General features: G+C 40.0%; 2 protein-coding genes across 5 annotated transcripts in view; both read left to right on the forward strand.

Annotated features, from left to right (window-relative positions):
• LOC134290236 (uncharacterized) overlaps positions 1–19,412 on the forward strand; it is a 39,092-nt gene extending 19,680 nt beyond the window's left edge. Inside the window, exon 2 of the mRNA XM_062857309.1 lies at positions 19,300–19,412. Coding sequence (XP_062713293.1) covers positions 19,300–19,412 — 113 coding nt within the window. The remainder of the gene's footprint in view (positions 1–19,299) is intronic.
• Positions 1–27,819, forward strand: part of LOC115254164 (soluble guanylate cyclase 88E) — a 538,233-nt gene that overhangs the window by 100,837 nt on the left and 409,577 nt on the right. The gene's annotated exons all lie outside the window — the stretch shown is intronic.

Raw genomic sequence — 27,819 nt, forward strand, 5'->3', positions numbered from 1 at the left:
CATTATCGTTAGTTATTTACATCTTGAGATATGTGCATTTGAGGTTCTGGTGCGTTGTTGAACTGGGATTCAAAGCCGTGTGTCCTTAAGTCTGACTTCTAACGATTTGCCTGGTAAAAACTTGGAGATTCACGCACAATGGCAACTATGGTGTTTGTCTTTCAAGACTGACAATCTTCATAATATTTTGTTCTCAATGAATATGTGTATAGTAAAACTAACGTTCAAAATAACGTTCGTTTGTTTGTGATTATATAATTACGATTTATCCGTCTTCGTCCAAGCTGAAAGTTGTCGAGTCGAGATGAAATACAAGGAAGCAGACGGAGAGAACGATAACAGTTCCTTCCGAGTGGAAAACTCACTCCAGTCAGTCAGTGAAAGAGTAATGGGCGCATAATCCACTTCCAGAAGCTCGGTATTTCCGCTGCTACTGTTACTCTTGCTGCTAAAGCCTGCGCACTTTAGAATCGGTACACTTCCAACCGGCCGCTCAAAAACGGTGTCACTTGGAAAAAAGTGTTGTTAGAGGCAATTGAAGCTTATCTATTGTAGTTTGTAGGAAAAATATATAATTTGCCGTTTTTATATTTTTAGATGAACTATTGATCTGAATTCGTAAATAGTGCCAGTTTTTTCTGCACACATAGAGCAAAAACCAATCATTGTCAGATTCAAGATTTGTGTAGGAATATATAATTACCAAACCCACCAATTACGCAGTATAGAATAGTTGTCGGTATTATGATTGTTGATTTAGGGAGGTAAAATATTCCATGAGTGTTTTAAAATTTCCAATATAGCTATGGTAAGCCTTTGAAGGGATTTATGGAAAATCAAATGCTTGCATAGATATTAAAGGTCAAAAAAGTTATTTTCGCATAAACTTTTGTTCGGCAAATACGCATACGGGAAGAATACTATACGAATAGTATTGGTATATAAGAAACCAATGATTTGATGCGGAACAATATAAATAATCGTGGCTCGAAAGCTGTATGGACTATTGCTGACGAAAGTCATTGGATGTGTTTTGATGGCGTGAAATATCTAACGATTTTTTAAATAAAACTGAATTTACTCAAAAGTTTTTTTTTGTTATCATAGAATCACATCTATAGTTCCATAATCTATATGGTTTTTAGTGTTTTATCCATGAAAACTATCTTATTTTATGCTTATTATGAGGAGTTAGCCTTAAGACTGTTAATTTCCGACTACTGTTAGGGAAAACTGCTAATAATTCCAAAAATAATCCAGGTTTCGATATGAATTAAGTTGGGCCACTTGAATTGGGGAATTGTAGATCCAAAAACGATTCCATGAAATATTTTTTCATAAAAAATTACTTTGAGTAAAATTATGTTTTGAATATAGCGTGAATGGACAATAAGGCTATAAGTTTGTTATGGTCTTGTGAACCATATTTGTCAAGAGTTTAATGTCGTAACTTGTTTTGAGCATATCTTTGATGAATATAATAATGTTTCTTGTGAAAATATCAGCCCGTAAGCTGTGAAATTTGCAAATGTTGACGATCATTGGTTTGTGCAGAATAAAATGGCATGATTTTCACAATCAGGTCAAAATTTTATCTTGAAGAAATAAAAACTTAATTTTTCATATTTTTCCTACAAAAAACAATAAATAAGCTTCATTTGCTTCTTACAACATTTTTTTCTAGATTAAACCGTTTTTGATCTGCAGCCGGTTGAAAGTGTACCGATTCTAAAGTGCGCAGGCTTTAGTCCCATTCCTATCGTTTGCCGAGATGCACTGCAAATCGTTTGTTTTACTCTCATAATAGTAAGGTATCTTTTCCTGACCACCTGCTGTGGAAAGAGATTTCCTCGCAGGTGCTAGAAGCCTGTTCAATAGTGAATTTGATCAGTGTATATTCACAACGGAGCATTGTTGGACATTTTATTATTTTTGAACTAGATTTGTAATAGTAGGGACGTTAAGAAGAAGAAGAAGAAGCTTTGCTATCGCTACGTTGTATTCTTATTTCAATTTTCCATACCTAAGTATTTGCTGATTTTCATTTTTTGTCATTACTTTTTGACATACAGTGTATCAAACAATTGTCCGTACAGCATTTTTTTTTGTCAAAATAATTTTTCATTCAAATGATCATAACTTTTTCATACATCATTCAAATACGCTGAAATTTCAATCAATCATGAACCATATATTGAAGCTCCATTGATCAAATTTTGAGCGAGATCGAATAAGTTATAATAAGTTATAATAAGTTATAGCACTTTTAGTAAAACTTATAAGATTTTTGAACACATTCTAAAAACATTATATCTCAATATGTACTCGATGAAACTTTTTCAATTTTTTTAGTGATACAGCTTATACCTAAGGCTTTCATATGCAGCTTCGTTTGAGGTTTTATATTCACTACAAAAAATATGAAAAATCTGTATATGTTCAAAGTGTCATTTGGAAATTTATCATATTTTGATCAATAAAAGTGCCAAGTGTTTTCAACCTTTTTAAACTCTCTTAATGTAATATTTTTATACATTCATTCATTCATTTTCATTCATTTATTTAGTATTACATCAAATTCAAGATGAAACTGAATCAACAATATTTCTCCATAATACACGGTTCGTGGCTGCCGCTCTCCATTATCGGTCGCGCCCGATGCTCGCCAAGTCACGCTCCACCTGGTTCGCCCATCGTGCTCTCTGCGCTCCACGCCTTCTTGTGCCAACCGGATCAGTTGCAAACACCAGCTTTGCAGGGTTGTTGTCCGGCATTCTTGCAACATGCTCTGCCCACCGTATCCTTCCGGCTTTGGCCACCTTCTGGATGCTGGGTTCGCCGTAAAGTGCAGCGAGCTCGTGGTTCATTCTTATCCGCCACACACCATTCTCCTGCACACCGCCGAAGATCGTCCTTAGCACGCGTCGCTCGAAAACTCCGAGTGCTTGCAGGTCCTCCTTGAGCATGGTCCATGTCTCGTGCCCGTAGAGGATCACCGGTCTTATTAGCGTTTTGTACATGGTGCATTTGGTGCGTGGGTGAATCTTTTTTGACCGCAGTTTCTTCTGGAGCCCGTAGTAGGCCCGACTTCCGCTGATGATGCGCCTCCGAATTTCACGGCTCACGTTGTTGTCAGCCGTCAGTAAGGATCCGAGGTAGACGAATTCCTCCACCACCTCGAAAGTATCCCCGTCTATCGTAACATTACTACCCACACGGATCCGGTCGTTTTCGGTTCCGCCTACCAGCATGTACTTTGTTTTTGAGGCATTCACCACCAGTCCGACCTTTGCTGCTTCGCGTTTCAGACGGGTGTACAGCTCTGCCACCGTTTCAAATGTTCTGGCAATAATGTCCATGTCGTCCGCAAAGCACACAAATTGACCGGATTTTGTGAAAATCGTTCCTCGGCTGTTGAGCCCGGCTCGTCGCATCACACCTTCCGAGCGATATTGAAGAGTAGGCATGAGAGTCCATCACCTTGTCGCAGTCCCCGCGAGATTCGAATGAACTGGATAGTTCACCCGAAACCCTTACGCAGTTTTGACGGTGTGCAAACATCGTTGCTTTAATCAGTCTAGTCAGCTTCCCAGGAAACCAACTTTTCTGGGCCCATCTTGATGAGTTCAGCTGCGATACCATCCTTACCAGCTGCTTTGTTGGTTTTGAGCAGGTGAATGGAATCCTTAACTTCCCGCAGCGTGGAAGTTGGTTCATTTCCGTCCACCGCTGCACTAGCGTTGTCGTTTCCTCCGTTACCGTGGGCTCTCCTGCCTACGTTCTCCACGCCGCTCAGATGCTGATCAAAGTGCTGCTTCCACCTTTTGATCACCTCACGTCCGTCCGTCAAGAGGCCTCCATCTTTATCCCTGCATATTTCGGCTCGCGACACGAAGCCGTTGCGGGATGCGTTGAAATTCTGATAGAATTTCTGTGTTTCTTGGGAACGGCACAGCAGTTCCATTTCTTCTCACTCCGCTTCTTCCAGGTGGCGCTTTTTCTCCCGAAAGAGGCGGGTCTGCTGTTTCCGCTTCTGTTTATAACGTTCCACGTTCTGTCGAGTCCCTTGCTGCAGTATTACCGCCCTCGCTGCGTTCTTCTCCTCCAAAACCGTTCTGCACTCTTCGTCGAACCATTCGTTCCGTCGATTCCTTTCCACGTACCCGATGGTGCTCTCGGCTGCATCGTTGATGGCTGCTTTCACTGTACTCCAGCAGTCCTCTAGAGGGGCCTCATCGAGCTCGCCCTCGTCTGGCAACGCGGCCTCGAGATTCTGCGCGTATGCTGAGGCGACATCCGATTGCTTCAGTCGCTCTAGGCAGTAAACCTCATCCGATTTCAATGACCGACGGTTCATTCGACGCGGAATCTGGTCCCATTGTTCCCTATTGAAAATGGTTCGAATCGGTCCAGCCGTTCCGGAGATATGGCCATTTAGGTGTTCCGGAACGGTACCCCAGGAAGGGACCAGATATGAAAATGCATCAAACCTATGCATGCGACACATCAAACCACGGCATTTTCAATAACCTGATGAGCGGTAAGCAGGAAAATAGTCTCAGACCATATCTGAACCGGTAGTGTTCCCGAACCGGTTCTGGGCGTCCCGCTGGAAGTGGCCAAATATGCAATTGAACCAAACCCATGCATGCGACACATCAAACCACGGCATTTTCGATGACCTGATGGACAATGAGCAGGAAAATCATCCCAGATCATATTGGAACTGGTAGTGTTCCGGAACCGGTTCTAGGCGTTCCACTGGAAGTGGTCAAAAATACAATTGAACCAAACCCATGCATGTGACACATCAAACCACGGCATTTTCGATGACCTGATGAGCGGTAAGTAGGAAAAGAGTGTCAGATCATATCTGAACCGGTGGTGTTCCGAAACCGGTTCTAGGCGTCCCGCTGGAGGTGGCCAAATATACAATTGAACCAAACTCATGCATGCGACACATCAAACCACGGCATTTTCGATGACCTGATGGACAATGAGCAGGAAAATCATTCCAGATCATATTGGAACCGGTAGTGTTCCGGAACCGGTTCTAGGCGTTCCACTGGAAGTGGCCAAAAATACAATTGAACCAAACCCATGCATGTGACACATCAAACCACGGCATTTTCGATGACCTGATGAGCGGTAAGTAGGAAAAGAGTGTCAGATCATATCTGAACCGGTGGTGTTCCGAAACCGGTTCTAGGCGTCCCGCTGGAGGTGGCCAAATATACAATTGAACCAAACTCATGCATGCGACACATCAAACCACGGCATTTTCGATGACCTGATGGACAATGAGCAGGAAAATCATCCCAGATCATATTGGAACCGGTAGTGTTCCGGAACCGGTTCTAGGCGTTCCACTGGAAGTGGCCAAAAATACAATTGAACAAAACCCATGCATTTGACACATCAAACCACGGCATTATCGATGACCTGATGAGCGGTAAGTAGGAAAAGAGTGTCAGATCATATCTGAACCGGTGGTGTTCCGAAACCGGTTCTAGGCGTCCCGCTGGAGGTGGCCAAATATACAATTGAACCAAACTCATGCATGCGACACATCAAACCACGGCATTTTCGATGACCTGATGGGCAATGAGCAGGAAAATCATCTCAGACCATATTTGAACCAGTAGTGCTCCGGAACCGGTTCCGGGGTTCCCGCTGAAGTGGTCAAATCTGAAAGGGAAACAAACCCGTACATGCGTCACATCAAATAGCGGCTTTTTAGATTACCTAATGAACGGCCAGCAAGTGTTTCGGAATCGGTTTTGAGTGGCCGGAAGAGGTCAAATGTAAAAGTAAACCAAATCCAGGAATGTGACACATCAAATCGTGGCTTTTGCGATAACCTGATGAACAGTTAGCTAGAAAATAGCCTTAGGTCACACTAAAGACATCTGGTAGTGTTCCGGAATGGGTTCCGAGAGTCCCGTCGAAATTGTCAAACTCTGCATGTGACACCTTCAATTTGCAGCGTTTTTGGTTAACCGATGATCAGTTAACAAGACAATAATGTCAAACCATATTTGGTTCAGCCGGTAGTTACCCAGAACCAGATCCGGGTAGTAAAATGTAAAATTTAACCAAACCCATGGAAGCGGCACAGAGAAACAGACGTATCACTTAGAACAAATTTCAATGAAAAACATCGTCACAAAAACGTAATCGCCCAATGCTAAACGTACTGTGTTTGGCCGGGCCGCCACTACCAGCGCCGCGAGTGGTAGATCAACCTACTACTGAATATTTGAATCAACCGTTAAAAAGGTGATCGATGGGAAGCAATGAGAGTGTGACGTCTGTTTCTCTGTGGATGCGGTGTATCAAATCACGACCAGTCTTGTAAACATTCGACACTTTTCACTACCTTCATTTCGTTGCCGCAGTCGGGTGTCAGCTTGCATTGTTACATTCGTGCGCTACCGTTACCTCTTACCTACACACAACACGAGCAGTAGAACGAAGATCAATAAACATAAGAAAGAGTCAAATCAATGTCATCTGACACGATGACACGTGTGTAATTCTAGCATTACGCATAGATTCTCCGTAAACTCCGATTATGAATGTTAATATGAATTTATTCTTGCATGTTGCATTGAATACGGCACACAGATGGGCAACATAGCTCTTGTTATGGAAGAAGACAGGAATAACAATAGCCGAACCGTCTTCCGAAGCCGCTATCGTGGTGAAGTGCATTCGTTTGACATTTTTGTTTCGAACAGTAGTTTGATTGATTGTGTTGCGAAAACCGGAGACAAAGGAGGCCGAATATCGACGAAAAGGTTCAAATGACTGTGATTTCTAACAAGACTGATCACGACTTATCGACATCCTGATGGAAAAATAGGGTCAGACCCGGTAGTGTTGCGGGTTCAGCTGTGGCTCGAAAGTGATTAAAAGTAAAAATGAATCAAACTCATACATGCGATATATCAAATCGTGGTGATTAGGTAAAGGTGGAAAATAAGCAATAAAATAATCTCAGACCATAATTGGGACAACCGGTAGTGTCATGGTCCATGACCCATGGAATCAGATTCGGCTATCCCACCGGATATTACCAAATATAAAAATGAACCAAACCCATATATACGACACATCAGATCGCAGATTTTTTGATAATCTTATGAACGGTTAGCAAGAAAATAGCCTTAGATCACATTAGAGACTAGCTGTTGTGTAGCAGAACCAACGTTCATGTGAAAAATTAAATCGTGGCTTTGTTTAATGGCCTGATAAACGTTAAGTATGAACAACAGTGACGAATCGGTCTAAGTTCACATTTATGAAAGAGAACAAAATATAGACAAAACTAAAGCGATCTCACCAAATCGTACCATTTCAGATTCCTAAGGTGTAAATTTATAGCAGGATGGGTCAACGTTGAATGGAAATGAGAATTTGATCACGTCAACAGAAGATGGCGGCTGTTTTAAGGAATTTTGAGCTCTAAAACTATGTAAAATAAGTGTGTTTGGTATGGGAAATATGTTCGGAGTCCACCAGAGTATCCAAGATAGCGGTCCAAAATCCAAGATAAGGGCCCAGTATTCAAGTAAGTAGGAGTCGTGAGTTCGAGTCTCACCGAGAGGACGAGTAACTTTTTCGCAAATTTCACCTCAATTTGTCCATTTCTCACTCACGCCAGTATATGTAAAGTCTAGCTTTTGGAATAAAGTAAAACTTCCATTCGGCTGGTTAAGCCGCAAAAATCGATAATTAATTAATTTAATTATGTCATTCAAGTAAGTGCCTATTTTATAGGATTTTTAATTCTTGCATTATGGGCATATTTTGTATGGAAATATGTTCAGAATTCAAAATTTGTAATCAGAAAACCCAAGCTGTCCGCTATTTCACAAGGTCTGCAATATGACTATAGTTTGAATAGGGAAGAATGCCGGTCTTCGTCCAAAACTGGTAACCAGAAAATCATAAACGACATGCCAAAATTCAATACGGCAACTATTTTATGTAATTTTAGGTCCAAAAATGAATACCAGGACATCCAAGATGGTGTCTCAATGTTCAAGATGGCGGTTAGTTTAGTTGGGGTAGATATCCGGAGTCATAAAATGATGACCGGAAAATCTAAAATGACGTTTCAAAATTTTGCGGCTTCATGACACTTGTATGGTTTGAATTTTGTTTTCTGAATATTGGATGTTATGCTAATATAAAATGTATCCACATTGAGTAGATTTAGCAAGCAGTTTTCATTTTGTATTTATGTCAATGTCGTCAACATGTCGCTTGAGTTTTATTGAAAGGATATTTTAAAGCACGAGAAAGGCACCATCACCGCTAGGTGGATTAATTAGGGTTTTTGTAACTTATCTGACTTTTTCTTTAACTCAAGCATAAAAGAATAAATGAAATACGCACAACACACGGTTCGTATTTTTATATAGGACCTACTGAAGTACATATGAAGAGTAGGTCCTGTGTATTTTTCGTTCAGTTAATGCACTTTTATTGGTGGAAAACGTTTGGCAGATAATATGTGTAAAATATGGTAATTTTTTAAACATCGTCAACTACATAGGCACATTTTTCATATTTGTTGTAGTGAATATAAAACTTCAAAAGTAGCTGCATATGAAAGCCTAAGGTATCAGCTGTAACAGAAAAAAATTGAAACAGTTTCATCGAGTACATATTGGGTTACAATGTTTTAAAAAGTTTTTAAAAAGTTTTTAAAGTTTTTCTTAAAGTTGTAAAACTTATTCGATCTCGCTCAAAATTTGACCAATGGAGCTTTAATATATGATTTATGATTGGTCAAAATTTCAGCGTTTTTTATTGACGTGTAAAAAAGTTATGAACATTTGAATGAAAAATTATTTTGACCAAAAAATTGCTGTACGGATACACTGTAGGCTTATCGAAAATATTGCACTACAATCTTCACACCAGTTAAGTTTTTCAACATTCACGAAATGGGCTATGCTGATATCTGCTTATTTTTACATTTTTATCCTCATAGCAGTTATCAACGTTCACATTTTCTACTGCACATGTTCCATTATCAAGGTTGAGTGTAAAGAATGGAAAGAACTGCGACTTTTCTAAAGAAAATGCCATTATTCATTTTCCGTCGGTTGGTTTGCCGTTTTGATTTGTTTCCCATTAGATGGCTTATACAATCTATGGTGCTGGTGAAGATATCTCTAAAGCGTATATTTCGAAGGAACTAAACTAGGGAAACAGCCGGACACATACTTTGTATAAAATTACTATGACTTAAACAAAAACTTTTGAGTCGATAGAGGAAATGTAAATGTAATTGTCAATCTAGATGAAGTTGATTTTAAGAAGAAGTCATGAATCAGTGGTTTATAAAAATGATTGTATGCCTTTCCTATTTCTGTATACAAACTTAATTAAGCGTGGATGATTGGGCTGTAAAACAGGGCTTTTTCTTGAGTAACAGGTCGGTTGAGCTTAATCCGATTTTAGTGATTTACTTATCGAGAAAGAAAAATACAAAAGTGCCGAAGAAGTTTAATTTCGAAGAGCTAGTTTCGTTCCAATTTAACTACAAAATCCAATTCAAGGAAAGCCAAGGTAAGTTAAAAATAGTCGATTTGCAGAAAGCCAAAACGGAATCTGAATAGGTACATCTCGTCTTCCCTCTATATAGCCATTCACCTTGAAGAAGCTCCCGGATGTGCGCTTCAAGACTTTAAGGTGAATATATGACGAAGCCACACCTCAAATTTTCAAGAGCACGAGCTGAATGAACCAAACGACGGATTGCGCTGAAAAGTTGATCGATTGGTCACCACCGGGGTGTGACCAATCGATCAACTTTTCAGCGCAATCCGTGGTTTGGTTCATTCAGCTCGTGCTCTTGAAAATTTGAGGTATGGCTTCGTCATATAATGTCCTTAAGAAAAAAAAAATCGGCAACGACAGGGAGACGACGACAGCAGCAGCGAGCCCAAGGGCACGTTTGGGAAAAATTGCGAAAATTGACAGGATGAGGAGGAGGAGGAGCATGGATGGAAAGCTGGCTGCTAAACGTGGTATGCTAACAACGACAAAGACTGGCGGCTGTGATGGCGGCGACGGCGAGACAACATGGCGTGAAATTCGATAGAAAGGCAATTGACCAAAGCTGAAACGCTGGCTGCGCTGGCTGGTAGGAATTTCAATGGTTTATGCTTTTGCCAGCGCGCGCGAGAAAACTGTCTGTGGCAGCGAATGGCTGATGAGACAGACAGGAGATATTTATCAATTTTCCTTGGCGACGGATTCCTGGGAAATTGTCGTCACACGGTCAGGTATAAGCTACTGATGAAATAATGGTTTTGTGAATTCTATTGTTTCATTTTTCTTATTAAACCGGAAATGTGCGGATCAGGTCGCAGACGTTGGCGTTATAAAAATGGTATCTTGTATTCCATTTAACTTCATTGTCTTTCACTAAAGTTTTTTTTTACATTGGCGAAGACTGGCACTTGAGCCTAGCTATTTAGCACTATGGTTGGATGAAATGTCAATGCAGAACTCGTAGCTTCCGGGAAGGTAAGCCCAGTTCCATGGGTTAGTGGGTTGGTGGCCCTGCGAGTCAGCAGTAAAAAAGACAAGCACCGAAAAATCAACAAGAGAATAATGCGAACCGATACATACCAAAGGCGTCGACCACAGCAACGAAGAGTGACTTGCAATTGCAAGCTCGGTACGTGGAACTGCAGATCACTCAACTTCATCGGGAGCACCCCCTACTCGCCGATATACTGAAGGACCGCAGGTTCGTAGCGCTGCAGGAGATTTGTTGGACAGTTGGGCAGGATCTATGGTGCGAACGTTTAGAGGTAATCATACCATCTACCAGAGTTGCGGCAACACACGTGAGCTGGGAACAGCTTCTAAGGTGATGAGTGACATGCAGAGGCGTGTGATCGGTTGGTGTGCAGTGCAGGTTGAGGAACAAGGATCGATTCTTCAACATCAGCATAATAAACGTGCACATCCCTCACTCCGGAAGCACTGCTAATGACAAGGACGTATTTTAAGTGCAGCTCGAACGCGAGTACCGCTGCCCGACGTCAAGATCATCATAGGAGATCTAAACGCTTACATAGGTAGGCCAGGAGGAGGAATTCAGACCGACGATTGGAAAGTTCAGCGCCCACCAGATGACGAACGAAAATGGTCTGCGCCTCATCGATTTCGCCGCCTCCAAGAACATGGCCATTCGTAGCACCTTCTTCCAGCACAGCCTCCCGTATCGTTACACCTGGAGATCACCACAACAAACGGAATCGCAAATCGACCACGTTCTGATTGATGGACGGCACTTCTCCGACATTATCGACGTCAGGACCTATCGTGGAGCCAACATCGACTCCGACCACTATCTGGTGATGGTCAAACTGTGCCCAAAACTTTCCGTTATCAACAGTGTACGGTACCGGCATCTGCCACGGTACTACCTTGAACGACTGAAGCAACCTGAAGTCGCCTCAGAATATGCGCAGAATCTCGAGGCAGCGTCGCCAGACGAGGGCGAGTTCGATGAGGCCCCTCTAGAGGACTGCTGGGGTTCAGTGGAAGTCGCCATCAACAATGCAGCCGAGAGCACCATCGGGTACGTGGAACGGAATTGACGAAACGAATGGTCCGATGAAGAGTGCAGAACGGTTTTGGAGGAGAAGAACGCAGCGCGAGGGCGGTAATGCTGCAACAAGGGACACGGCAGAACGTGGAACGTTACAAACAGAAGCGGAAACAGCAGACCTCCCAAGTAACAATCAGCATGCCTTGAAGGATTATTTATGTTTTATCCTGGTTTTATACGAGCATGTCAAAAAGCTAGTTGTTCTAAATTAGTTTTATGTGGTAGTTTTTTACTTTGAACCTTTGGCGTTCCACAAAACTATCATATAACTTCTGCTATAAACATCTTCAGTTAAAGACTTGCAAGTAGACATGAATTGGTTTTATCACTTATTATATACCATTTCAATAAAACTTGCATTTGCGGTTGTTGTCGGAGAGATTTTTTTTTGTAAACAAATACACAAAAATGTGAGGCAATGCATAAAACCAACAAAAGATTTCGTGGCCGTAACATAAACCAAAAAATGCTGTGATAAAACCGCTAGTTCTATCATGTGCTCAGTTATGACTACCTCAGGAGGGTTAGCCCTATTGGAGGAATCATCAGGAACGCAGAGTTTTATCAGAAAACTATGTCACCTAGCCGGGATAATTTATGTAAATACAGAAAAATTATTACTCAGTTTTATGATTTCACGTACAGCTTAAGATCAAATTAAATCATACAACTCGTTTCCATCATTTTATTTTGTCAGAAAAATTCCATAATGTCTTTCAAACACTGCTGTGTTGAAAAAAACTTTTTTGCACCCAATTCCACCGAGTAAATTAAATGCATTTAACTTCCAAATTATGCATAGTTTGTGTGGCGCACTTAGTTTTTGTCATTATCACAGTCACATTCACCACAAATTTTCCGTGGCATGTCTCCTGACACGTATTAAATAGGAAAACAAATCTGAATTCCAGATCGGCATCTTTCCAATTGATGGCTGGATAAACAACCAAGCATAATTTATTCTGACGATCGAACATTGAGAGTGAAAAATAATCAAAACAATTATTTGACAAGTCAGAAGATGGTTTTATTTAGAAGATTGATAAAACTATGATACAATCCGAAATCCTAAGCCGGTTTGCATACGAAGTCCTGTAGACCCTAATAAGACTGGGCCAACTGGTCAGAACGTGGGCTTATTGAGGCATACAAGAACTCGAGAGCATTTTCAAGTCGGCATCAATGGTTTTATGTTTAGGATTTTTGGATCGCTAAAAAACTTTGATAAAATTAAAATTGTTACTTGGGCTGTCTCTTTCGGGAGAAAAAGTGCCGCCTGGAAGAGCGGAATGCCGTTTCTAAGAAACACGGAAGTTCTACCAGAAGCTCAACGCATCTCGTAACGGCTTCGTGCCACGAGCCGAAATGTGCAGGGATAAGGACGGGGAGGCCTCTTGGCGGACGGACGTGAGCTGCGAAGTGATCGAAAGGTGGAAACAACACTTCGATCAGCACCTGGAGCGGTGTGGAGAACGTGTAGGCACGGGAGCCCACGGCAACGGAAGAACCGACGACGCCAGTGCAGCGGAGGACGGAAATGAACCAACTCCCATGCTGAGGGAAGTTAAGGATGCCATTCATTAGCTCAAAACCAACAAAGCAGCTGGTAGGGATGGTATCGCAGCTGAACTTATCAAGATGGGCCCAGAAAAGTTGGCCCCCTGTCTGCATCGGCTGATAGTCAGGATCTGGGAAACCGAACCGCTACCGGAGGAGTGGAAGGAAGGGTCAATCTGCCCCATTCACAAGAAAGGCGACCATTTGGAATGTGAGAACTTCAGGGCGATCACTATTTTGAATGCTGCCTACAAAGTGCTATCCCAGGTCATCTTCCGTCGTCTGTCACCTAAAACGAATGAGTTCGTGGGAAGTTATCAAGCCGGTTTCATCGATAGTCGGTCGACAACGGACCAGATCTTCACCGTATGCCAAATCTTCTAGAAATGCCGTGAATATCTGGTCCCCACCTGTTCATCGACTTCAGGGCGGCATACGATAGAATCGACCGCACAGAGCTGTGGAAAATCATGGACGAGAACAGCTTTCCCGGAAGCTTACCAGAATAATAAGAGCAACGATGGTCGGTGTGCAAAACAGCGTAAGGATTTTGGGTGAACTATCCAGTTCATACGAATCTCGACGGGGACTGCGACAAGGTGATGGACTTTCCTGCCTACTATTCAACATCGCCCTGGAGGGTGTTATGCGACGAGCCGGGCTCAACAGCCGGGGTACGATCTTCACGAAATCCGGCCAATTTGTGTGCTTTGCGGATGACATGGATATTATTGTTAGAACATTTGGAACGGAGGCAGTAGCGTTGGGCAATTTTGAATAGATGTTCGCAACATCGATGTTTTTGCTCCGATTAATCGATTTTTTGAATCGATGTTGAAGCCCCACGGAATCGACCGAATCGATTTTTACATTCGAATTATCTTTCGATTCAAAAATATGAAATTTCTTTTTTTTTTAGAATGATTCCGAATGGGTTGTTCCGAACATTTTTTTTTATGAGAATCCCTCTCAAAATTCTAGATGAATGTTTCTTAATAATGTGGAAGATCCCCTCTTAGGATCCCTCGCAGGGCTAGGGGGCAATCTCTGGAGATTCTAATGGGATGTCTTTCAATATTGCAGGAGAACTGTGTGGCTTCGTGGTCATGCGGCTAGTGTCACCAAGCATTTAGTCGCATCGTGCTAGGAGCGCGGGTTCGATTCCCGCCACAGCTGTCAGGAAAAGTTTTCGGCTGTGCCACTGGGCGTTGCATGCTAGTCCGTTGTCTAGTGTCATGCTTCCTTCAAAGAGCGAATAGTTCACTGGAAGTACCAAACGTGTCCGTGTCGTTTAAAATCCCTCTCAGGATTCTGGAAGAATCTGTCAAGGAGTTTTGGGGATATCCATCTAAGCATTCTGGGAGTATCCAGAGGAAAAACTTCTCTCAGTATTCTGAGGGAATCCATTACAGGATTCCGGGAGAACCCATCTCGGGAATCTGAGGAAATCCCTCAGGATTCTCGAAGAATTCCTCTAAAGATTCTGAGAGAATCCATGTCAGAAAACTGGAGTAATCTCTCCCAGAATTCTAGGGAAATCCTTAATATCCTTAATTCAGAGAAAATTCCAATTGAAACAGTTTTTCTCTCTTTTCTGGGATAAGGTCCCTCAGGATGCTGGTGTGATAATTTTCAGCATTTTGGAGGAATCTCTCACAGAATTTTAGAGGAATCCTCAGAATTATGGAAGAGTCCCTTAAAAAATTCCGGAGGATTTTTTCTCAACAGTATTATATGGGATTACTTATCAGAATTCTAGAGAATCTTTAGATTCTAAGGGAATTCATTTCCCGATTTTGGGGTATTCCCTACCAGCAGTGTTGGTAAAAACTCAAATTCTCAAATCTCATGGTTGAATTGTTTCACGCGCGATTCTTGACTCGCCAAACTCACCGCCGAAAAAATCATGCATGATTTGATTCGCGATTTCACTCATTGCTTTATTTCTTGTTGTTCTTATTATTTACATCGTAGTTTTTAGAATTATATGATAGAACAAAAGCAAATCTAGCGTACAATATCATTGAATGCCGCTCAAAATGATTTGGATACGTTTTACAAGCGAACGAGATTTCGGTGCTTGACTCGTGAGAGCGAGATTTTGCACGAAAATCTCCCTCGTGAGAAAATGATTCAGAATCGCGCGCGAGTTAGCTCACGCAGGAGCGGTTCATGAGTGTGCTTTGAGTGTGATTTTACCAACACTGCCTACCAGGGTTCCCTACCAAGGTTAAAATCCCTTTCAGGATTCTAAGAAATTTCTGGATGATCTGGGCTGATTCCTCCAAGGATTCTGGAAGACCCTCACTTAGGATCCCGCTCAGAATTCTGAGGAAATATATCTCAGCATAAAAAACTCCTCTCAGACGTCTTGTTGAATCACACTTAGCATTCACAGAATTGAGACGAATTTCCTCTCAAAATTCTGGGGAAATCCCACACAGGATCACTAGAATTCTTCTCAGGATTCTGCGCAAGATCCTCTCACTGGGGGAATATCACTAAGTATTCTGCGGGAACTCTTCTCCAGATTCTCTAAAAATTCGGCTTTCTGGGGTAATCCCCATCAGGATTCTGGGGAAATTTCTCAAAAGATTCTGGGGAACTTGTCTCATGGTTCTGGAGAAATCCTTAGGATTCTGAGGCTATATTTTTCAAGATTCGAGGGCAATTGCTTTCAGAATTATTATTTATTAAAGAATCTCTCACGAGATTCTGGACAATACTCTAGAGAAATTAGGATTTTGGAGAATCCCTCACATAGATTTTGTGATTCCTCTTAGGGTTAGGAAGAAATCCTTTTCAGCATTCTACGAGAATCCCAGTAGAATTCTGTTTTCTGTGTTCTGGAACAGTTGCTCCCAGAAATCCCTTTCAGGTTTCTGGGAGAATCCCTTTTGGCAGTGCTGAAAAATTCATTTCGTCATATCTAAATATAACCACTGGAATTCTGAGATGTATTCTCCCATAAAACAGACAATTACCCCAGATTTCCCTAGAATCTTTGAAAGGGCTCCCCCAAACTTCTGAAAGGGATTATCCCAGAACTTTGAGAGTGATTCCTTTAGGATTTAGAATATAGAATACTTTAAACTATTACAACAGAATCTCAAGAAAATTTTCTCTTTATCTTGTCAGGGATTTTTCCTAATTACCAAAAGGCAGTGCTGAAAATTTAATTTCATCATATCTTAATTCAACCACATACAGCTCATTTAAGAAGCTGAACCTAAGAATATGGTATATGAAAAACTTGTGTGGCTAGATCAGTTCTGCAGCAAGATTTTAAAAAGTGCTAATTGATATTCACCGTAAATATCATTGGCGTTTTTCGTAGGTATTCCGTGACATTAAATATTTGGAAAATAGCGGGTTTTCCGTGATTTTCATGCAGAACTGGTCTAGCCACACAAGTTTTTCATATACCATATTCTTTGGTTCAGCTTCTAAAATGAGCTATAGGTGGTTGAATTTAGATAGAATGAAATGAAATTTTTAGCACTGCCTCTTAGTAATCATGATAAATCCCTGACAAGATTGTGGGAAAATTTTCTTGAGATTCTGTTGTAATAGTTTGAAGTATTCTAAATTCTAAATCCTAAAGGAATCACTCTCAAAATTCTGGGACAATCTCTTTCAGAAGTTTGGGGAAGCCCTTTCAAAGATTCTAGGGGAATATCTTTCAAGAATTTGCGGTAATTGACTGTTTTATGTGAGAATACTTCTCAGAATTCCAGAGCATCCTTCTCCGGATGCTGGGGAAGTCGATTCTAGAAGTTTTCGTAATCCCTTCCAGGGATAACCCTTAGAGTAAGGTGGGGCAAAAGTTCGACCTTAGTTGAAAATTCATGTTTTTCCAAAAAATCGAAGGATATGAAAATAAACGAATACCGTGTGGTGATTCTACCATCCATGAGCTAAAATTTTGCTGAACAAAGCTACACCAAATGTCTTTTCAATTTTGAGTTACAACACTTTTTGTATGTGTGCGTTTTATTCGAACTCTTGCCCCACCATTGGGGCAAAAGTTCGAATCTGGTGTTTGTGGAATTTCGCTGACCGTAGCACACTATTTTGACACTTTGGAAATAGGAGTACTCGAAACCCATTAATATTTGATGTTGGAACTGGAATACACTTTAAAATACGATCTGGCTTTTACTCAAATCAAGGTTAAATTTACCAAACCAAGAATTAGTAGTTTTCCGCCAAATTCAGATAAAACAACTTTTTTTTTAAACTTCGATCGAATTTTCTCACTAATTCCATCATTTTTAGAGATTATATGTACATTTTGCAGAATTTTAGGTTTTTACCTAAAGCTGCCACATAACTCGAACTCTTGCCCCACAATTCGAACTTTTGCCCCAGTGTGTGTAAAATATGATTTCCAAATCGTTTTTGCAAAAAGTTATACATGCTAAAGCATCTTCAAAATATACCTAGTTACGCCCCAAAATAAAAGACCGAATTCGATTTCATTACAATTTCAATCCATGCGTTGGAAGGACCATCGCCTATTACAATTTTTTGATCAAAAACCAATATTTTGTCATAACTTTTCGAAATATTGACCAATTTTCATAATTTTTGGAGTGAAAGTCTCTTATTCAAAAAGGCTTCGAACAACTTTGACACCCGAAAGAAATAATTTAAGTTGTGCTCAAAAACTTCAAAAGAAACTCTTGCCCCACTCGAACTTTTGCCCCACTTTACTCTATCAGATTTTCGGAAAAGTCTCTCTTAGTTTTCTAGATAAATTTCTCTCAAGAATCTGGAATTACCCCTCTTATGATGCTGGGAAATCACTCTTAGAATTCTGCTTTTCGGGATTCTGGCAGAATTATTCTCAGCATTCTAATGGATTCCACCCAGGATATTTTGGGCATTCTGAGAGAATACTTAAAAGGATTCTGGAGGAATTCTTCTCAAGATTCTGGGTTCCTATCTCCCAGAATTCTGTGAGAGTATATCTCAGGTTTCTTTGGCAATCCCGCCCAGTACTTTGAGGCAATCTTTCTCAGGATTCTGGAGTGGTAATCTTTCTTAGGGTTCTAAGCTACCCTTTTCAGGATTCAGGGTCATTTCATTTAAGTTTCTTGGGAAGTTATCCTAGGAATCCGAACATCTTTTTTTGTGAGAATCTCTCTCGGTATTCTAAATAAATTTATCTCAAGAATGTGTAAGAATCGCTCTTGGAATTCCCCTCAGGATTCTGGGAGAATTCATCTTAGGATTCTGGGATAATCCCTCTTAGGATTCTGGAAAATTTTAAGAAAGGGAAATCTTATCTTTGGATTCTGAGACATTCTATCACAGGATTCTGGAAGAATTCCTCTCGAGACTCTGAGACAATCCGTCTCATAGATATGGGATAACCTCTCAGAATTCTAGGAAAATCCTTAATAAAATTCAGAGAGAATTCCTACCAAGATACCGGAAAAGTATAGCTTTCTTTTCTAGAGAATGTCGCTTAGGATTTTGTATTTTCAGCATTCTGAAGAAATCTCTCATAATTCTAGGGGAATTCCTTTCAGAATTCTTAAGAAGTCTCTTTAAAAATTCTGGGGGAATTTCTCTCGCAGCAGTCTGCGGGAATTTATCTCAGTACTATATGGAGTACTTCTCAGAGTTCTGGAGAATCTCAGGATTTTTCTTTCTGTTCAAAAATAATAATTTCATTCAACATTCGATTAAATCCGTGAATTGATACTGCTCATCCGATGCTAGGTGGCCCAATGCCAGGCGACGGAACTACCACCTGAAACGTGAAGCAGCAAAGCTCGGACTGATGGGGAATGCGGCTAAAACAAAGAAGGTTCACTTGTAGGAAGATTCATATAATCATTAATCAAGACTAGGAGCATTGTTTTGTAATTTTTTGAAATTCGCGCTCTTGAAATTGTAAATGAGGCATAAATCAGCCATGCTTGGACCTTTGGATTTTTAAAATTTCAATACTACCCCGACTATGACCCAAAAGGTGAAACCAACCGCTGCGAACACCCATCTCCAAGAAAAGATAAAAAAGGGGTTTTCCCACCACCACAATCAACCTATTGTTTACTGGTTCGATGTTCTTCTTCCGATGATTGAAGGTCTGCCCCGTTTCCGAAATGACTGTGTAAATATTGCGTGCCTGATGCTAACCTCCACCGCGGCCGCATTGACCGACTCCAATGAAGCCGAGAAGGATGGTCCTTCGTTCTGAGCTGAATGGCGAGTTGGATAATTGTAATGTGTTTTCAAAGTAGAGAAAGTGATCGCCCCTCCCCTTGTAGTTGGACCCCACCAGCACCACCACCGGCAATGTGCCTGACAGGAAAAACTGTCCGATAATGTGTCAATAAAGTTTCATGGCCTGCATCAGCAGCGAGGCAGGTTGATGGCGACCAGTCACTTTCAGTTTAGCGTAGGATTTTACTACTCCTTGGCGACAGGGAGACAATAATTTACCAAGAGCACCCCCCGTTTGCCGATTGGGGTCAAGGAGACTTCCTAGGAAAATTGCTTAATAATGCTCATTCTGATGAGTTGTGTGTGGGTGTTACTTGCTTGAGTCGTAAATTCAGAAGATGAAGGTATTCGTTTTCCTTCTTCACTGAAATATAGCCCCATTATATTACAATCCAAAGCAACTATTTGTTCTGTTTGGAATATCTCAGGACCTCATGACGAAATACGCTTCAACAATTGATGCCGACAACGAGACCTATGAGATGAAGTCATGACATGCAATACATAATGAACAATAATGAACTTTTCCATAACTTAAAATCTTTGAATGTAACATTTTCCAATTCCCAACTCGTTGAAAGGTGTCGCATACCGAACAAATTCAATTTACAATAAACATCGAACTTTTCCCCAAAGAAAAGGTCTGCTTCGCATTCAACTGCTATCAAAGCGGACAACTTCGAAGCGAGATATCTGCAAAATCGTTACTTATTTATAACGTTCTGGTAATGGTCGCCCAGCACCAAAAAAAAGAAGATCACTATAACCATTCCGAGGATGGTCATGGGTGTGCTGAACTTTTGCTCTAGCAGTGCTCTAATGTCGTTGTTGCCAGCCACGTTAGATTTGTTATGTAAAACATTCCCCCACGGTGTTCACTGCCACTCGGCACTCATCCGTCGTCATCGTCGCGCCGCCGCTTTTTATCGCTATTCTATGCTCTCAGCGCGTTTGGGATTATCAAAGTTTTTGCCTTATCCTTGTCTCGGTCTGGGTCTCCCTCCCCAAGCGCAGACCTACACAACACCCCAACATGCTACTCGTTGTCTGGTGTTGCTTCCGCTACTGCTGCTGCTGGTGGTGCGTTCGAATTTCGAGGCAAAGATAGTCTAAGTTGCCCCCAAGGGACGAATCGGCGCGCGAGAGCCACGTGCCACCACAACGACGGTCTTCGGTCGGACTGAATCTGGTCCAGCGATTGCAACCGCACTCAATTTTACAACCCACCATCATCGTGTTAACTTCGATGATTTTGTCCGACCCACTTCGGACGTTGGTGGTTTGGGATTTGATTTTATGACTTCGGCAGCATCATAGTTCCCACGGCAATTGCTCCTTGGGAGTTGGGATGTGTTGTTGGTATCATCTGTTGGAATGCATATAGTTTGCTTGATGAAGCTCGTTCACTTGGCCTCCCTTTGTTGAATTGTATCCTGAGATCGTGTGGTTATGATTTTTGATTAAGTATTCCTAGAAAGTGGCAGTCATCAGTGAAATGCAAATAAACTCATGAGCGTAGCAGGTGGTGCAGGTCAGGCCCTCTTGGACATTCGTATGCATCCGAACTCACCTTCTGCGTTTCAAAGATCGATATTGTGATTGTTTTTTCTTAGCCATCTGTAGAGTTATGCAAATAAATAGATATGAGAGTGGCACTAACCCTTTGGAACCGGAGGGGTCATATATGACCCCAACATAGAAACGGCTGTTTAAATTTACACATTTAATAAATCAGAACACTTTCTGCGTTGCAAATTGAGTCCTCTATTAAGAAGAAATGGGAATATTTGTATTTGAGACTTAATTGACAGCCTAGAACGTCCTGAACACCATGAAGTTTTGAGTAACGAAATAATTATCATACCAGTTGTCATAAAGCTGAATGGGTTTCGTTCACGTGTAATGAACCTTCGTTAAGAATATCAAAAGGTGTTTTATATTCTGGAATGTTCTAAATGTTCCATACTGTCCTATAGTGAAGTCCTTCAAATCTTCAAGAATAATGTTAAGTGTTTTTGCCATAAATGATAGCTTTGCATAATCCATTGGGATATGTGAAGCTCTTGAAGCCTATAATGCTATTTATAGACACTACAGGGATATTCCAGATCAACCAAACTAACTTGAAGTTCAGAACTTCAGGTCTACACTCGGAACAGGAGCCATATCTGATATACTGAGTAATGTTGCTTAACCAATCGCGGTTACTGGACCAACCTGAAGTGAACCAGAACTTATTATAAATCTTTGGGACAGTTACGATCGTCCAAACTTTCCTGATGTCTATCTCTTGACAGTAAGAATAGTTATTATTGTAATCTGAAATCTCCCTGGCATTTCATGAGTAATTCCAAGATACTTTTGAGATATTCCAGATCTACTAAACTACTCCGGAGACTTCAGGTCTACACTTGTGATGATAGCTTTTGCCATTATGTTTTTTTTTATTCATCAGCCACTTAACGTAATTTATAGCTCTTTTGGTCACTAGGGCACTGCGTGAGCGATTCTAATTGGCAGCTGCACTTAAACTTTGTACAGCGCCTAAATGTATTCTATTCATTCTTATTCTACTATATCGAACTGGCAGCTCACTTTCTACCCTGTCCATGGTAGAATGATGAGCACGAGGATGTTGATGTGTGACTCTTGGTCCTTTTCCAGTCCGATTGGGGGTCCATTATGAGTTGCCGTTTCGCCTATATCAAATTATCCGGGTCCATTTGAGCTATGGAGCTCAGAAGAGTCAAGTGCCAGCCGCTCTCGGGGGGAAGAGCAACTGACGAAGTGCCGGGGCTGTGATCGAACCCATGACCATCCACTTATGAAGTGAACGTGTAGCCACTACGCTACGGGCCCCGGCTTTGCCACTATGTTGAGTACATCATACTAGTTTGGATGACCCCAGCTGATCTGAAGATGTGCATTGAACATTCAGAAGATTTACTGGACATGATAACTTACATATCGAAGCTTTGTAAAATGATAAAAGGTGCCGTTACACCCGTAGACTTTAGGATCTAAACTCAAGAACAGTTTGGATGCCCTAGGATATCCACAAAAATATTCTGCATCATATTCTACCCTTTTTATGCTGTTGTGCATTAAAACTACAGAAAAAAAAACTCTTTAATAACGCTTGGAAATCAGCTTCAATGGGTTAAATGAGTGGTGTTATCGAGATTACTCCAAGTTGCTCACTGAGTAACCAGCTCTTTAGGTAAAACTTATTTTTCCCAGTATGAACACCCCCGCAAATAAGAAAATAGCTTTAAAGTGAAAATAGAAATTGTTTGATCTACTGAATATAAGACAATCTAGATCTAGGTGAATTTTTGTTTCATGTCTCAGAAGATTATTTTAGAAAACTTTGCATGGATTGCTACAGAAATTATTCCATGAATCCATCAAAAATTATTTGAGAGATTCCTTCAAAAAATGCTCAAAATATTCATGGATCTTCAGAAAAATATCAAAAAAATCTTGAATCCCTTCGGAGATTTTCTCTCTAGAATTTATCTATTGATTCCTTTAGAAAATTCTTAGTTTCCTTTAAAAAAATTCTAAAGCTTTCCAGGTTTAGTCCGACACTACTCCATGGATTTCTTCAGAAATTCTTCTGGGAATTCATTTTGGAAAAGTTTCATGCATTTCGTTTGAAAGTTTTTCAGAACAGCTTCCTTGGAGAATTTCCACCACAATTCCCGCTAGTAGATCTTCAAAAAAATTTCAAAAAATGTCTTTAGAGATGTTTCCTTGAATATTTCTCCATTGATTTGTTAGGGAACCCAAGCGAGGTTTGTTTTTCAGGAAAATATCCTGTTCCAAGGATTTCTTCAGAAATGTTTTCAGCGATTCTTTAAGAAAATCAAAGGTTCCTCCAGAATGTTCTCCAAGAAGTCTGAGAAAGGATTTCACAGACTCCTTCAGAAAGTCTTTCAGGGATTCTTTTTAAAACTTCACTGGAGATTCCTTCAAAATATCCTTATGAGATTTCTCCTTAAATTATTTCAAGGAATTAAAGCTCAAGGAAATCTTCTTCCAACGTTCCAACATTAATCCATAGATTTCTTCAGAAATTACTCCTAGAATTCAATTTTAAAATCTGTCAGTAAATACTTTAGAAATTCTGCAAGGCAATTCGTTTAAAAAATTCATCGAAAATTTCTGCATAGATTTCTTTAGAAAATCTTTAAAAAAATCTCGCATGAATTCTTCCAGTGGTTTCTTCAGATAATTTTCTAGAAATTCTTTCAGAAACTCTTTCATGTTCTTCTTCTGGGAGTCGACCAGAGATTTGTTCTCATACTGCTCTAGGGATTCCATTGAAAATTTTTCCATAAATGTTTCCAAGAGTTTCTTCAGGGATTCGACCAGAAATTCTGGAAAATATTCTCCTGATAATTTCAGTATTTCGAACAGGAATTCCTTCAAATATACTTCCATTTATTTCCGCAAAAAAATAACTGGAGGATTGTCTCAACCTCAGGAAATCCCTTAAAAACTCATGTCTTTGAAAGCTCCTAGAAGATTTTCTTGAGAAATTTCTGGAGGAGTTCCTGGACAAAAAACTTGAAGCAATTTCTGAAGTTACCTCAGCAGCAATCAATTAATGAAAACCTAGGATAAAATGTAAAAAAAAACGAAAAAACATCTTAAGATATTCCCTTAATTCTAAGAAAACTACCATGAGAGACTTCTGCAGACTCTGCAACTAATTCAGAAAAAAATGCTTAAGAAATTCCTGGAAAAAATATTGAGGAATTTCTGTAGCAATCTTTTTAAAAAATGTGTGCAGAAATCCGCAAAAATTAGGAAGGCAAAGGTACTGGTGAGATTCTTGCAGAAATTCTTCAATAAATTGTTCCGGAGGAGTTTCTGAAGGAATCCTTCGAAGAACTCCTGGAGCTTCACAAAGGAATTCTGAGGCATAAATCCCATACAAATTATGAACAGATTTGCACAAAAAAATCTCTAACTTCTACCTGCAGAAAATTCTGAAGAAAATCCCGCAGAAACAAAAAAACCATGATGATGATGATTAACCTGGGCTTGTTAGGGGAATATCTGTAAATAAAAAGAAAATCGCGTTAAGTACTGTTCCTTTGAATTCCACTAAGAATTTGCATCCTTTGACAGATACGTATTTCGACCTCAACTGTAAGGTCATCTTCAGTGTCTTGTACTTGACTCGACTCAAGTACAAGACACTGAAGACGACCTTACAGTTGAGGTCGAAATACGCATCTGTCATATGATGCAAATTCTTAGTGGAATTCAAAGGAACAGTTCTTAACGCGATTTTCTTTTAATTAAAAAAAAAAACCAGGAAAAATTTTGTTCGCATCCGCGAGCTGAAGAAATAAAAAAAACGAATTTTTGGAGGAATCGTTGCAATAATACATCGAGATCCATTTACTATTATTCATTCAAAAAATCCTTGAAAATGTTAGGGATTAGATTCTAGAGTAATTTCTGCAGGAATTGTTGAGAGAATCTTTGGAAATAAATCTGAAAGAATCCCTGAAGGAAGGCATGAATAAATCCAAATCAGTGCTAGCAAGAATACCTGATGGAACTACTGGAGAAACCGGAGGAACTTTTAAAGGAAATATAGGTATGAGGAATTTCTAAATAAACGTTCTAGAAAATCTAGGAATAAATGGAGCAGAACCTATAGATCTGGAGAAGATTTGGAAAAAAATCTCAAATTCTAAAAAACTTGGGATTTCTTAAGGAATTTTAGTTTTTTTTTTCAAATTTCTGAAAGAATCTTTGTAAAACGATTGTTCCTGGAATTGAACCTTTTGAAGAAATTCCTGGAGAAACCCCTGAAGAAATTCTTAAAAGAATTTGTCGATTAAATTCAAGAAGTATTTTCCGAGAAATTCTCATAGAAAAAAAATCTGACAACATTTCTGGAGAAAAAAATTTTTTTTAAGAATACAAGCATGAGCTTGTGTAACAACCTTTCCTTTAGTATTTTTTAAGGAATCTCAGGTAAAATTTGGGAAGGAATTTCTGGGAAACTTCAGTTTCAAGATGATTCTTTTTAGATTTTTTTTAGAGAAACTGCTGAAGACGTCCAAGGAAAATTCCTTGAGGAATTCTTGAAAAAATCTCTGTATGAATGTCTGCAGAGATTTTTAAATAAATCTGTGGACAGGGATGCATTCTGGAAGAGATACTAAGAGGAATCTTTAGAGGAATACTTGCTAAAACCATTATAATATGCCCTGCAAGAATCTTTGGTCGGTAAACATAATTGTTTGATAAATCCTGAAACAAATCTCAATGGAATTATTAGCGGTTCCCTTTAAGCTAATCCTAGAGAGTTTTCCAGAAATTTTTTTAATATAATTGTTGCTAAACTCATGAAAGAAATTCCAGCAAAAATGTCACTTCCGCGATCATTTCAGAAACATTTTGTAAAATAATTGAGCATTGATGGGTTTACGGAATAATTCTTTATCAGTGAAATTATTTGCTTGAGGAAATACCAGCGTAAAAGGCGCTGAAATGTTTAAACCTTGAGTTACCAACTCTGATTTTACCTTGACAGAACTAGCATTTGGTTGAGTGTAGTAGTGTAGATGATAGCGGATTCAATAACAAACGGAATAACACGAAAAACATAGTCGGGGCCCGTGGCGTAGTTGGTAACACGTTCGCTTCATATGCGGATGGTCATGTGTTTGATTCCCAGCCCCGGAACTTGCAATTTTTCGTCAGATGCTCTTCCTCCGAGAGCGGCTGACGCTGACCCTCTACTAAGCCCCATGGCTCAAACGGACCCGGATACCTGGACATCGGCGAACTGCTGCTCATAATGGACCCCCAATCGGACTGGAAAGGAACAAAGGCCATCCATTATCATTGGCGTTGTACAAAATGTAACTGCAGCTGTCAATTGAAATCGCTCACGTTGTGCCCTAGTGGTCAAATAGAGCTGTAAATTAGGTTAAGTGATCAAGAATTAAAAAAAAAAGAAAAACATGATCAGAGAGACAAATATCTAAGCTGAGCAATAACGGTGGATCAAGTTGAGGAGAGTAATTCAGCGAAGAAGAGTTGACGTGTCCAAAGCAGTTAGGTAATGAACAGAAGGTTTCCGGGACGACTCTATACCTATACTGTATACCGTTATCTTACGATAATGTTATAATGTGTTGACATTTTTTAAAACATGTTTAGCCAGAAAGTGAATGTAATTACGATTGTTAGGAACAACGAATACCATTAACCGCTCGGCGTCGTATTGTCCGCAGAAGGCTCTGTTAGCTCAACGGTGCTCTGACATGCAGAGTAAGCTCGATGATCTTGCCGATCGCTCCTCAGCAGCAGGTCTTAGCATATGCATATAAACACGATCAACCCTTCCAGCTTTACAATAGCTGAGTAAGCAGTGGAAAAGGTTGACAGCTTCTAATATCTTGGTAGTCAAATAGCTAAAAACAAAAACAAAAAAAATAATCGATACCATGTCATTATCTGTTACTAGTTAGGATAAAGAGTGATCGCCGTGTTTTATGCCTCTTCTGTTCAACAATTATCTTCTCTGCAGCGAATTATATCAATGAAATAATTCTATTTCAATTTACTAAATGCGGTTTACAATCATCGAACCAAGTTTTTTGTTCGTTCACATTTTATAACTCTTTTCCAAACTCTACTAATCCAAACTCTACATCGATATACCAATACCAGATATCGATATTCGATAACAGAGAAAATTATTGCTACGTTGCCATGTTGATATTCTATTCCTCACGAGTTATCCAATAGGGTAGAAGCTTCAGTTTTGGCCAGCCCGGAGTTTTGGCCATAGTGTGGTATTAAGCTTGTTACGATCTAAATCGGCATAAATTTATTTTTTACTAGTACATTATTATATAATATGATAATTACAGTTGTAAAAACCATACATTTTGATTGAAAACTAAAATAAACAAATAATTGTTCTTACATTGTTGAAAATGCTTTGACATCCATGTGCACAACAGAACATGTGCTCGATGAACAAATTGAGATTTGAAATTATGAAAAGAAATCCACGTACTCCGGTGAGACTCGAACTCACGACTCCCAATTCGCTAGACGGGCGCTTCTATTCCTTCAAGCTACGGAGTCACTCGACTATCTCCGTCGCCAGCAGGCCTAGAACTGAACTCGATTCCACAATCGCACATGGTTATCTTCTTTTCACAATCCAAACCCCCTTCAGATGGGATTAGATGAACATCTAACACATTGTCTGTTGTTTTTTCTAATTAACACATTGGTAGTTTTCATTGGATTATTGATTATTTTTATAAAAAATATTTCTCTTAGACTGGCCAAAACCGGTGCCCGCACCCTAGCTTCTTTGAAAATTAGAGGAA

The sequence above is a fragment of the Aedes albopictus genome, chromosome 3 (genome assembly GCF_035046485.1).
Source record: "Aedes albopictus strain Foshan chromosome 3, AalbF5, whole genome shotgun sequence".
Classification (NCBI taxonomy): Eukaryota; Metazoa; Arthropoda; class Insecta; order Diptera; family Culicidae; genus Aedes; species Aedes albopictus.